The sequence below is a fragment of the Uloborus diversus genome, chromosome 3, assembly GCF_026930045.1.
Source record: "Uloborus diversus isolate 005 chromosome 3, Udiv.v.3.1, whole genome shotgun sequence".
NCBI lineage: Eukaryota > Metazoa > Arthropoda > Arachnida > Araneae > Uloboridae > Uloborus > Uloborus diversus.
The window spans coordinates 145507601-145522190 of NC_072733.1; the positions used below are offsets into that span (position 1 = coordinate 145507601).

The 14590-nt window shown below is 34.5% G+C and overlaps 1 protein-coding gene across 1 annotated transcript in view; it reads right to left on the reverse strand.

The window, feature by feature from the left end:
- LOC129218986 (transcriptional enhancer factor TEF-1-like) overlaps window positions 1–8494 on the reverse strand; it is a 92713-nt gene extending 84219 nt beyond the window's left edge. The window contains exons 1-2 of the mRNA XM_054853304.1: window positions 8431–8494; window positions 7413–7700 (exon numbers count right to left, since the gene is read on the reverse strand). Coding sequence (XP_054709279.1) covers window positions 7413–7700; window positions 8431–8494 — 352 coding nt within the window. The remainder of the gene's footprint in view (window positions 1–7412; window positions 7701–8430) is intronic.
- Between the last annotated feature and the right edge of the window lie 6096 nt (window positions 8495–14590).

Below are 14590 nucleotides of genomic sequence, written 5' to 3' on the forward strand. Positions count from 1 at the left end.
GTATCAGGAGACATCAAAAGTATCGACTCGAAATTTATGTCACTTCACATGCAAATAAATACTCTACATTTTCAGTTCATTGCGAGCATTTAACTTCAAACGCATTTTCTAGCAACGTATCTCAGATGATCATCGATCTGATTTGCACGGATCAAAAACATATTTTTCATGACCGTGTCCAGCTGACACCAGATGTTTCAGTTATAAAAATCTTCGCGGTAAATTAATCTATTTTCTATACCTAAAAGAAAATCCAAGTTAAGACACAAAGAACATGATAAACATTAAAATATGATCTCAAGAAACTGGTCTATTAAAACATCTACGTTTTCTTCTTATTGATGGCAAATCGATGGGAAGAATCTTTCGAACAATATTGGATCATCTTTATAAAGACGACATTCAGCAGAAATGCCTTCCACGATCCAAAAGAAGAAAAAAGTGGGAGGTTGAATAGGATGCCTTTTTATTAATCGTCCTCCCCCAAAATGATCTATCTACTAAGTAACTGCAGTTCATTTTATTATCGAGTCTACAGGATTTGTCTTGCGACTTTTTTTACCAATTACACATTGACGAGCGGTAAGTGGAAACACAGCACTTAAAAAATTAAAAAACTTGTGTAAATATTAATTTAAAATTATTGTGGTTTAATTCTTTACTACAACTTATTCGTTAATTACTTTTTGTTTTTAGTCTGTGATGAATCACCGCTAATGCGTCTGAAGGCCAGAAAAGGAAAGGGAATGAACAAAAGGAAAACAAAAACGATAAATGAAAGCACGGTTTAAGAAATAAATTCCCCAAAATTTACTACCCTGCTTCCTTTATTTCGCTAATGAATCAAGCACATTAGCAACTGCGGAATAGCGATGAAGTTTGTCATGCACTCGTATGTTTTTGCAAACGTTTTTTAATTAAATGAATATCGTAATCCATATTTTCATGAGCATCAATAATCCATACTACCCCCTTCAACTGGAACAGTAAATTTATATTACCTTCAAAATAAAGTTAAAAATAGTACAGGCAACTCTCGAATAACTCGAAGCCCCAAGGGACCGGCGAAAACCTTCGAGTCAATGGTAGTTCGAGTTATGGGAAGCTCCCACAGCCTTCTCAAGTTTGGAATTCAATGAAATTTTCGAGTTCGAGGAGCCCCGAACTTAAATATTTGGGAGGGCGAAAATTCCCAATTGTGGTTTGGAGCACCAGATTGCCAAATGGAACTCTTAAATTTTGCTGAATGATAAAATATGAGTAATTGAGCATGCGCACTAAGTACATCAAATGAAAATAGAAATTAAGGGATTTCAAAGTTACAATTATGTCCAGGAGTTTGCTTAAGAAATTTTTTGAGAGGTCACAATGACCACCCGCGTGACCTCCCATCGGAACGCCCATGTTCAAGATAAGGGACCATTCCAGCAATAAGGCTCGGAGCTCTCGCGAGTTGACTGTATAAGAATGAATACATATGATTTTGGGAGGGGAGGGGAGAAGAAAACCATGGCAATTCATCAATAGGTCCCTTGTACTGACGTCTGTTAAAAGGAATATTTGAAGAAAAGTGCTAATACCAAACAAAATATTCACTTGATCCAGAAACACTTTTAGGAAATAATTTATTTATAAACTAAAAAGCTATTATTTACAACACATGACAGTCTTCAAATAAACCCAGATCAAGTAAAGAAGCTTGAAACCCAATTATCGAGCGTAACCAGCTAACCACAACGCAATAAGTGGTACAATAAAAACCATTCTACAGTGGGGATGGACCGGATGAAAGGATTACAAGGGGAGGAAAACCTAATAACGCCCACTTAAGCTACAATAAGCCTTCTGGGAGTGGGTGGGAGACGATAACGAAAAGAGGGGGGAGGGGGATTCAAATCATATTAGTAGATGGCTATCTTGTGTGCAATGAATATAGATGGCAGAAGTGGTGACAGCTTTGAGCTGTTAATTGAGGTTACTTTTTGACTTGACGTTGATCCATCATACGGTTGCGCACCGAACTCCGAACTATGCGCATGCGGTTTACGGATTATCCGCTCTGTCAGTAACAGAAAGTTGCCGAAAACCATCGAAGTTATTTGTGAAAAAATGAAATATAACTGTTGCGATAGATAGATTTGTTAGCAAACACACCCTATCTTGGGAGTAATGAGCAACGTTGATATTTAATTTGGAATCGGGTTGGGGTTTTTGGAGGAGAGGGGGTAAAGTAGTGACCATTCTCTCATTCTATAGAATGTGTATAGTTTACTATATATAGTTTCTAAGGTCTACTTTTGAATTCAACGCTTGAAGACAGGAATAAGAAGAGGTCGTTGTAGACTTTTTTAAGGTCCACTTTGTTTAATTATCCATGCCCCCCCCCCCGCCCCGTGTGAATCAGAACTTCCGTGTAATACTCTCTATTTTCATTACTTTGTTCATTCCCTAACTTAAAATAATTGAAAAAAAAAAAAAAAACTTTTTTCATCAATATTTTTTGAGACATCACATTATGGAAATAAAATAGATTAAAAAAATGACTATGGCGAAATAGAGATTAAAAATAGGGTCGGTCATTTCACAAAATTTCGACAAACATTGGTTGCTCGATCATTTTGGATTTTTTTCAAACTTAATAGAGGAAAAAAAATGTACCCAAAGACCTAAAATCCACTTACAGAAAAGATCTAACTTGATTTCCTCTCAAGTTATGATTAATCAAACACTGTGAAATAGCCCGTTTTAGCATAATTCACTGATTTACAAAATAACCACATATTTCTTAAACTAATAGAGATATGCAAAAAATTTTGAAAAATACTGAAATCAGTGGAATTTGATCTATGATTTTATCGGTTAAAAAAAGTGAGTGTTTTTTAAAACAATTTGAAATGGTCAGCAAAATACGAGTTTTATATAATTTTTATGTCAAATAATGAAAACAGACACTGATTAATTGGACATGTTTTTTGTTGTTTTTCGGTATAATTTGCATTGTGTAGATATCCTATACCTCCCCCTACCCCCTCCTGGGGGAAAAAGCAAAACGACGTACCGGACTTGTCTCGTTGTAAAACTTAAGTCGCATCATTTTAATGCCGAAATTCAGTCCCAATACTTAAATAAAAAACAGGAAGAAAATTTTTTAATTATTTTTCTGAAACTCTGGAATAACCCATTTGAGCTTGAGCTTGACTTTAATGAAAGTTCGTATTGAAAACAATTTTTGATGTATTTCTTTGAAGCATCACTGTAAATGTGGTTTTGTAGTGAAAACAGTGTTAGGTAGTTAGGCAAAGCAGATTTCCAGTGAAGTTTGTTTTTAGCTTGACTTCAATAAAAGTCTTAATTTAAAAGCAATTTTTGCTGTATTTATTTGAAGCGTCACTGTAAATGTGGTTTTGTAGTGAAAGTAGCGTTTATTAGGCAAAGTAGATTTACTGTGTGCTTCAACTTGAACTTGAGATCAATGTAAGTATTTATTCTAAAACAATTTCTGTTGCATTTGTGCAAAACGTCCCTGTAAATGTGTTTTTGCAATGAAAGTAGTGTTTCATAGGCGAAGCAGAGTTTCTGTATGGTTTGAATTGCGATTGACTTCAATGAAAGTATTTTTCTAATTTATGAAGCATTTCTTTGAAACGTCAATCAAAATGACTTTTTAGTGAAAGAAGTGTTTGTTAGGCAAAGCAGATTTCCAGTGTGGTTGGATTTAAGTTTAACATTAATGAAAGTACATTTCAAACAAATTTTTGCTGCCTTCTCTTTCAACGTTACTGTAAATGTGGTTTTGTAATGAAAGTAGTGTTTGTTAGGCAAAGTAAATTTACAGAACGGTTCGATTTCAGCTTGAGTTTATTCAAGATATTTATTCTGAAATAATTTTTGTTGTATTTCTGCGAAATATCACTGAAAATGGGATTTTACAGTGAAAGATGTGTTTGTTAGGCAACGCAGATTTCTAGTATGGTTCGATTTGCGCTGGATTTCAATAAAAGTCCTTAATTCAAAACAATTTCTGTTGTTTCTTTAAAATGTCACTGTAAATTTGGTTCTGAAGTTTAATTACAGTTTGTTAGGCAAAGCAGATTTCCACTGTGATTTGATCTGAGCTTGACTTTAATAAAATTCCTTATTTCATTTTTTTTTTATGTATTTCTTTAAAGAGTCCCTGTAAATGGGGTAGAAGCGATGATTTTCAAACAATGAGGTAGGAGTTTTCGTTTAGCTTTAATAAATTTGTTGGCTTGTACATTCTCCCAATGGTAGGATTGATTTTCAGTTTATATCAGAAAAGTATAGTTCTTATGAAAAATTCCAACAATAATGCATTAACGTGGTTTCAAGTTTTTTTTTTAAAGTATTGGACTGAATTTCAGCATTCAAGTCATGTGCCATTAAGTTTTACAACGAGACAGAAAATTGAAAGGGGGACTCAGGGGGTATTCCCCCCTTTACCTAAATATTAGAAAAATCACGAAAAAAGATCTTTTTATTCTGCTTTTTTAAAAAAGATGTTTGTAAAAAGAATTTTGGTGCAGAATGAGAGTATAAGACTCACTTCTATGACTCCTATGTCCAAAAAATTTTTACGATGTAAAAAAAAAACTCTCATGTGAATGTTGCACGTTGCATACGAGTTGAATCGCAGGTCTTCATTCAAACAGACATTCTTCTGGCTGATTCTTATGTAAAATGACATCTTATTTCCAAATACGACCACCTATCTCTCCATTATGCCCCCTTTTCAGACCCCCCCCCCCCCTTCTGATTCAGAGCCATTTTTTTATTTGGAGGTCAAAAGAGCATCATAATAATCGTAAATATTATTATAAATGACTAGAGATGTGCAAAGCTGAAAATCTTGTGCATATGTTGCAAAAAGGAAAACATGGGGGTATCCCCCCCCAAACACACTGTGCAGCAAAAAAAACTCTCAAATGATTCTGAGACTATTCCGGCTGATTCTTCTGCAAATTGACCCCCTGAATCCAAATAGATCTCCGTTTTCCTCCGACACACACCGAGTGTTGTAGGGGGAGTTTTATTTTTTGCTACATATGCACAAGATTTTGAGCTTTTCACATCTCTAGTCATTCAGAATAATGTTTACGGTTATTGTAATGCTCTTTTCCCCCTCCAAATTAAAAAAAATGGCAGAAGAGGGTGGGGAGGTTCTAAAAGGGGGCGTGATAGGGGGAAAGGTGGTTGTATTTGGAAACAAGACGTCATTTTACATATTACCAGAAGAACGTCTTTTTGAATGAAGACCAGCGTGCGATTCAACTCGTATGCACTGTGCAACATTCACAAGACAATTTTTTTTTTTACATCGCGAAAATCTTTTTGGACACGCGAGTCATAGAAGCGAGTCTTATACTCTCATTCTGCAGCGAAGTTGTTTTTAAAAACATCTTTTTTAAAAAAGCAGAATAAAAGGATCGTTTTTCGGGATTTTTCTAATATTTGGGGGGTTATACCCCCCCCTCCCCAAGTCCCCCCTTTTGCTATCGGTGTCCATGATCTTGAACTTTGAACCTCTCTTGCCCGCCAAAACTATTGTTAGCAGTAAATATAAAGCTCCTTTCACCTCCAAAAAAAAAGTAATAATTATTGCTCTAAAACTAAGGAAAGTTGAAAAAAACTTGGGGGTCTTAAAAAAAATGGTACGTATAGGGCGAAAATGGAGGTCATATTCGGATTCAGGGGGACATTTTTCATAAGAATCAGCTGATGAAATGTCAGAAGCATTTTGAGGGTTTTTTTTTTTTTTTTTGCCAAACAGTGTTATTAAATAAAATTATTGAGTGAATTAATAGTTATCATAAAATCATTTTTCCATAATTAAACAGAAAAACTTTACAATGTCTTGGCTTAGCTTTATGCATTTATATCTGAAAAATTATCATCTGTAGACAGCAAACAAATTATTAAGAATGCTAATACACTCATACAGACTACAACAGAGACAACGTTTCATGCACAGTTCCTTAGCTATAATGAATGTTCCCTCTCCTATAAAAAATATGTATTGCAGCATTAATTGATGTATTTTGTACTGATGCTAAGCTTATTGAATTAAAATGAAGTAATCTTCATCAACTTATAGTATAAATAGTGCTAAATACAATTTGTGCAGTCAATTTAAACTTTAAAAAAAAAAAAGAAAAGAAACTATTTCAACTATAGAGACATTCATACATACATACATACATATATATATATATATATATATATATATATATATATATATATATATATATATATATATATATATATATATATATATATATATATATATATTATATACATATACATATATATATATATATATATATATATATATATATATATATATATATATATATATATATACATATATATATATATATTATATACATATACATATATATATATATATATATATATATATATATATATATATATATATATATATATATATATATATATATATATATATATATATATATATATATAGCCTCCATTTTAATTTTCAGCAACAACAAAAGTCATTTTAGTGCATAAGCAATATGGAGAGCTTTAAGAAACTGCATTTAATACTTACCTATAGCTGTTTTAAGTATTTCTTATCAGACTAAAACTGAAAACAAAAAGCATTATGTTCACTTACCAGACTCAAAAGTTCATATCTAAAAAGTGGATCATGTTTCCATTTTTTAACTAAATAGAATGCTGCGGAAGTCAAGACATATTTAATATTAAGCGCTACATTTCCACATTCTAGATATGACTTTCTCTGTTAATGCCGCAGATAGATAATCTATGTGAAACTTACCTTACTTGAAGGGTTAAGCTTAAACAAGGACAATTAGCTGGCAAAACATCCAGCATCCAAATATCAAAACCCATACGTTCAGTGTGTTTGCTCAATGCATTTCATACAAATACATTCATTACCATCAACATACACAACTTCTAAGAATATCAAATAATATAATATCCCAATGTTTTCACCACTTTCTACTTGTTTATGACTAAAAGAAAATCTGAATTTTTATCTGTATGAATTGCATAAAGGTTTCTGCAACTTGCAACATGCTTGCACCCAAGGCTTGCAAAACAAAACAGGAAACAATTACATAGGACCACACATGGCAGGTAACCGCAACAAGAAAAATGGATGCATTTTGCACGATCAGATCCTGCATGTCAAGATCAAGGGGAGAGTAAGTCGGTGTTTTTGCCTGGTGCTTTCACCCAGTGCGGTAACTTCTAAGGGCAGCAAATTCACCCCCTTTTTTTTGAAACTCAATACAATAACTTGAAGGAAGATGGGTAGGAGCGGCAGTTTCGAGATTTGCTCCAGCTGAGAAAAATTGAAGCACACAAACATTTTCACAAGTTGCAATAATGTGGCAAATAATTACCATACATCTTGCTTTCAGGTCCCGTAAGAATAATCTTCCGGCGCCCACATGGGGGGTAGATAGCGAGAGCTTCAAGGAAAGCCTGTTCTATGTCTTGAGCCCAGACCCCCTCGGCATCAGATGAGTTGTCATTTTTCCCATTTCCGGAATCTTTAGAATCACTGTCTTCTGAGCCATTGATGTCTGGTGGTAATGGAGGTGGAGGTGCAACGTGGGGCCCTCCCGTGGGAGGCACGGTGGAAATCCAAGTGGACGAAATTTTGGCAATCTTGGAAAGGACACCAAATTCTAGAACAGAAAAGCAAAAATTAATATGAAGAAACTAAAAGTTTAATGATAAAAATATTTGATCGTTCTTGTACACATAGCTGATCATAAAATCCAGTCTGCAGTCAAGATGCCATTTTATCAAAGTTTTTCCCAGTAATCCAATAAAGATGAATGAAATGTATGCTACCTTCAGAGACGTAGGAACTTTTATCAGAAAACAACAAAAACCATGTGCACTTATATGTAAAAATCTTAATGGTTCAAAACCAGGGAGGGTCCTTTCTCCTCTCTGTGTTCTTAATTGTGTGAATTTTGAAAAAGCGACTACATTCTTAAATTCAGGTTTGAAGTACGGCACTGGTATATCGTTAACAGATATACGGCAAAAATGTCTTTCAGGGTATAATGTTAACAGATATAGGGCAAAAATGTCTTTCAGGGGAGCTAAGTCTATCTGAAATAATTCAGGGGAAGCCTGAGTTCCACTGCTCCTATGCATCTGGCCCCCTTTCAGTCAAAAAGGGTATCCCATCAAAAATAAAAGACGACCCCAAAAGATAAACAAAACTGTACTACAAACCCCTGCTTATGACATATTTTTATCCTAACCAAAAAAGATATCAGTACTAAATCAATATAGTCTGTTTACGTACACATCGCGCATTACAAGAAATATATATCAATAATAATACGTATAAATATAGCAGAAAGATAGTACTCAGAAAAGAAATTACATATGTTGTTCTACCAGTATAGCTTGCGATGTTCCCTCTGGTTGTTGTTTCCAAGTGCTGCCGCTCAAGTTCTGGCATTTTCAGGAGAACTTGGGTGTCCACAGGGGAGGATTATGGAGCAAAATGCACCATCCTTTTTTTTTTTTTGAGAGGGGGCGATTTTTTAAATTTATTGATTTTTTTAATTTAAATTATTTGTTTTATTTTACTTTATTCTGATAATATTTTATTTCATTTATTTATTTAGTTTGTGTGTGTGTGTCTGAATGTCATTGGCGTAGCACAGAACTTTTCTAATAAAATAATAATGAAAAATAAATAAATAAATAAAAATATTTAAAAAAAATAATAAATAAATAAAGAGAGCTAAAATTAAAAAAGGGAAAGATGGTTGAGATTTTTATTGGAGGGGGGGATTTGCGCCATTGAACTTGGGGGGGGGGGCTACCCCTGTTATGGTTTCAAACTTAACAACAACATTTTCTTAAAAAATACAGCCCTGCAATTCGCTAGCAATAAACTAAGTACTTACTCAGAGACATGAAATCATCAGGTTTGGTTTGGAACCGGTGAGTAACCGGTTGCTAACCACAGCGTACTTGAGAACTACCGCTTAACTAGTTGCTTCCGAGGTCGTTCTATGAGCCTCACCGGTTGATTTACAGGTAAACCGCAACTTAAGCTGGTTGATTGGTTGAGGGAACCAAGTGACATTTTTGTATGAGTAATTTTCACCTGCGTGTTATATTCGTCTGCGCAAGTAACCAGTGATCAACAGAGCCCGATCATTCTGATATTGTACATTTGGCACATTTTTATTTCAGGGCCCCCTTAGGTCTGACTAAGATTTTTGAAGACACTGGGCACAAAATTCCTTTTGCAACCCCCCCCCCCCTATTCCCCTTAGTCTATATAATAAAGCAACAAAATATTTCGATAATACATGTGCGTATTAACACAGCCCTGCTACATTTGGTGGTACCTCATATCACAATATAGTATATACATTTAAAAAGTAGAAGATATATAGTATTCGATAATTATATAAGATGTGGTTAAACTTTGCCCCTTGCAGTAAATCGTAAATATCAAAATTATCCATGATATATCTTTTAACAGTAAATACAGACTAAACTTGGAGTGGTTTTGAGATTTGCAGAGAGATCAAATTTTTAAGGGGTATTTTTATGAACAAATAAGAAGCAGTTGAAAAAATATCAATGATATCATTGTATTCTATATTCTGAGTGAAATCATTATCTATTTTTAATAAGCATGATAAATTAAGGAGTTTTCGGGCCCCCTGAAATCTAAGTGGAGGGGCCTGTGCCCCACGTGCCCCTGCGGTAATCAGGCTCTGGTGATCAACCGAAATTGTTCGATGAAGCATTGGTTCGTAAACAACCGGTTAGTAACCGCTGACGTTATTGCTGTCACGTGATTAACTAACCGGTCGCGCTCCTCGAACGTAAGCTGTAGTTCACCGGTGAGTCACCAGAAGCGGTTTAACAGATTACCGGTTAGCTGATCGTATATGAAAACATTCTATGGACAGGGACACCCACCAGACTAGCCACTGACGTCATCAAACGTCACAAAATCAACCGCAAAGGTTAACCAGTAACTATCCAAACATGCCCAATATCTTTTTTTTAACATAAACACAGCTTTTCTCTATTAACTTCGATGGTGTCAAATTGAAACAAAGCTAAGCTCTAACTTAAGAGAAAAAGCTAATAATCAAAACATGCAACTGCATAAAACGAACTACTTAACTAAAATACTACTAAGTTTGAAACATTATTGATCAACAAGGGCAAACTCAAGAAACGAAATGAAGGGTAAGAATTAAAAATTGCCAATCGCTCCTCCCTTGAAACATTTTTGGACCCGCCCTTTGGTCGTAATTAGATATAAATAACATACGCATGAGGTTATTCTAGCATAAAAACTAATTTCTTACATTGATATTCTTTTTTATCTATGTATTGATACCGTCGATTTTTAAATTCGAACATCAATATTTTCTCATCGACATCGCACCTCTACTAGGTACTTAGAGAAAAGCATCGAATATATGGTATCTTTTGTTTCTACTACCATAACTATTATTGAAAAGATTAAATATGATTAAAAAGAAAAACGACAATTTTGTACGTAAAATAAAATTTAGGACCTAAGATTGAGAGTAGTTAATAATCTTAAACCAACAACTTTAACCATAATGTTTAATCTTCTAAAAAATCGGGAAAACATTTTAAAACGCGGCATGTCTCTATTATGGGATACCACAAAAATAACACAAAACAACCGTATGCATTTCATATCATTTATTCGCACTTTCAAACAAATTATAACACATTTTCGATTACCAGTGAAATTTGCAAGAGCTCATTACTTATAATATTAAAAAGAAATTTTATTTAATTAGAAGTATTTATGTCTTTTTCCAAAGCTAAACTTTTCAGCAGAAGTGGAAAAAAAAATCTATTTTGTCAAACTTGTAGTTTCATCGTAAGTAGCACTCACCCCACGATTTGTCGACAACTGTGGTTTATCAGTATGACATATAACAGTTGAAGGGCTTTCAGCAAAAAAGGGTTGGTTTCATCTTTGGAAAGTCATGTTCACATTTTGGTCAAAAAATAATAACAAATGAGTAAATGAAATCCTGTAGTCGTTTGGTGCAAGAAGGTAGTCCCGTGTGTTGTTTCGGGTCTCAAAGACATTCAAAATGTGTGAAGAAAATATAATTAACTAATTTGAAACATTTTTTTTCGATTTCCGAAAATCATAAAAAATGGAGCCAATTCCTTTTTGCTGTAAATTTTACCTCACATCCTATAATTACGTCTACTGCAAAAATTATAAAAACCAGCAAATATGGATGGAGCCGACGCAGACCCCACCCTCCGTCAAACAAGAGAAAACAGAGAACAGTCATCTTAATGTTAGATGCAAGGTACAGCCAAGCCTTGATCGTTGTAATCGACAGACTCAACTAGACTACCGTGATATAAATAATGTAGCATTTGTGTATGAAATATTTGAATTTCTTTCAAATTCGGCTGTAAGTACTTCTTGGGGAAATAAAGAAAATAACAAGGTACACACTGAGATAAACTTGTCCAAAAACAAGAAAAGAAAAAGATGCTCCCTCTGTCTCAGCATGTTTTTAATTAAAATTTCTCCCTTTTTACCGCTGAGTACAGAAGTAATACAGGGCCCCACAGCGGTGTGAGTTAGAATTTGCATCTAAAGGGAATTAAGTAAATGAGCAACCATAGGAAGGTTTTGGGATAATGTCGCTTCTAATTTCCGCTGCAATGATCCCCAAAAACATAACTCCCGTCCTATAATTACATAATGATTACACTCCTGCTTGCGGTGTAGGCGGGAACAATTACATGAAATTGCCGCAGGAGCCATTGACTTTCATTGCTCCAATGAAGATGTCACGGAAGTTTTCTTTTATTCAAAAGTAAAAGAGACAAATCATACTATTATTTGTATTTTTACTTACTTTGATGCATTTATTTATTTATTTTTATTTTACTTTTTTTATTTTTTGGTGTCTGGTTGTGATTAGTTGATGGGCTGAAGCTTGAATGATACCATATGCAGGGGTGAGTAAAGAAAGCTTGTATCGACGATAATGATTATTTGCGTTGTGCCAATCTTAGAATTCCTACTCTTTCAAACCAAAGGTAAATAAACTCGCCCAAGGTCAAGCGCCATTTTTTTTATCAGACATCGGATTCTTCAGCAATTAAAAACTTCGTGGGTATTAAGATTCAGTTTAATTGCATTGCAAACCAATTCCTTCGTTTCTACCTGCCAATTACAGTGAAACCACGATAATTCAGGGAAAGTTGATATTCGTACCACCTTCCCATTCCGGCAATTAAAACTGGCTTCATACTTCCTCCCGTTAAAGGGTGACTTCGTAGGAAAATTCAGTGTTGCATGGCTTCTGAAAAACCAGTCGCCAAGGTGTTTTTTTTTTTTTTAGTCGCCTTTGATTTGTGGAACCCGCTTACATACAATGCAAAGGAAATGCCGTTCAAAATGTGCGGCATAGAACCAGAAGCTTATTTAGATGTGAAACCACACGGCGCTGTTACCGTACTTCATTAAAAGAAATGATGAAAATTACATTTAGTTTAAAGGGATATTAATATTATTATTGCTTAAAAACCCATTTTTAAAGGAACACGAGATGAAATTATTATTTACTTATCACACCTATGGAACTTAATTAAAAATTCCAATTTCATCAATTAATTAAAAAAAGAGATCACGTGTCAATACGGTGTTGAGACGTGTTAAAACTCTCCTAAGGACTAAAATGGACTGTCTGGCTCATTATGATGATGGTACAGTGAAACCCCTACTAACGGACACCCCTTTAATGCGGACACCCCTCTTATGCGGACAGTTTTTAATTCCCCGGCAGATAGACATTAAACCTAATGTATAAGGAACCTCTCTCGTACGGACACCCTCAAATACGGACACGGACACCCTTTTCGAAGTCATTTACATTGATATATCCTTTTTTGCGGATAGTATTTAAAACTTGAGAATTAAATAGCTACTCCATTGAAAGGCTTCATTTAATGCAAAGTCGACCAGCTTATACGGAGATAAAAAAAATATTTCTTTGCAATTTTACTTTGCATCTACTGCGTAGCAAAAAATTTTCAGCTTGACACCGAAATGCATTTTTCATTCCAAAAAAAAACATCAAATCGTCAAAAATAAAAGAAAAGAAAAGAGAAAATGATTATTCTGCAAGTTTCTGTCTGTATACCCCCACCCTCCCCCGTTGCCTTGTTCCTTTTCAGATGACTAACAAGCAGGCGTGTTGTGTCTAAGTGGAGCCGAGTTGACGCGCCATCTAACAAAAATATTTTATAGAGAGTAAAAGTAAAGCCAATGCAATATCATAAAGTAAACTTAAGGGTAAAAGCATTCAGTTGTTTCATCGTTCTCATTGAAATGGCTCTGAATACTCATCGTCAGCGTCGTACTCTTTCTCTTAAAGAAAAAATTGAAGTTATAGATTTCGCAGAAAAAAATAAAATTGGAATACGGAACATTGCTGAAAAGTTTGGTGTGGGACGCACACAAATTTGCTGTATATTAAAAGGAAAAGAGAAGTTTAAGAAAAAATGGTTCATAAATGGAAACCAAGAGAAGAAAAAAGATTTTCCTAAAAGTAATGCCCTTGCAGTGGATGAAATTGTGTTTAAATGGTTTGTGTCCGCAAGAAGCAAAAATATTCCGATTTCTGGCTCTATTTTACAAGAAAAGGCGAAAAAAGCAGCTACTGAAATGGGTATAGAAAATTTCAAAGCTTCCAATGGATGGTTAGATCGTTTTCGAAAGAGACATGATATCGTTTTTAAAAAAATATGTGGTGAATCCATGGATGTGGATGCTGACGTTTGCGAGAAATGGTTTGAGAAAGTGCCTAGTTTGATTGAAAATTACGAGCCATGTGACATTTATAACATTGATGAGACCGGTTTGTTTTATAGAACTCTGCCAGATAAAACCTTAACTTTACGGAAAGAAAACTGCTCTGGTGGCAAAATCTCCAAAGAACGCTTAACAGTTTTGTTGGGTGCCAGCATGGATGGTACAAAATTAAAACCAGTTGTCATCGGAAAAGCAGCCAGACCTCGGTGTTTTAAAGGACTGGATATAAAAAAATTACCTGTAGACTGGTATTCAAATAGAAGAGCGTGGATGACAACCAGTGTCATATCTGATTGGCTTGTAACTTTTGATAAGAAGTTGGGGAGAGAAAAAAGGCATATTGTTATTTTTATGGACAACGCGCCCTCCCATCCCAAAGACTTTCACTTGAAAAATATAGAAATAGTCTTCTTGCCAGCAAACACAACATCGAAATGCCAACCTATGGATGCTGGGATAATTCAAGCATTTAAAATTCAATACAGACAACTAGTTATGAAGCATTTAATCAATAAAATGGAAGAAACTAAAACAAGTAGCGAATTGTCCAAAACAATTGATGTGTTAGATGCAATCAGCTGGGTTAAGCACGCATGGAAGGAAGTTAAAAAATAAACAATAGTAAGTTGCTTTAATCGCGTTGGATTCAAAAAAGGATCTGCCACAGAGGAAATTGACAACGAAGTTGAT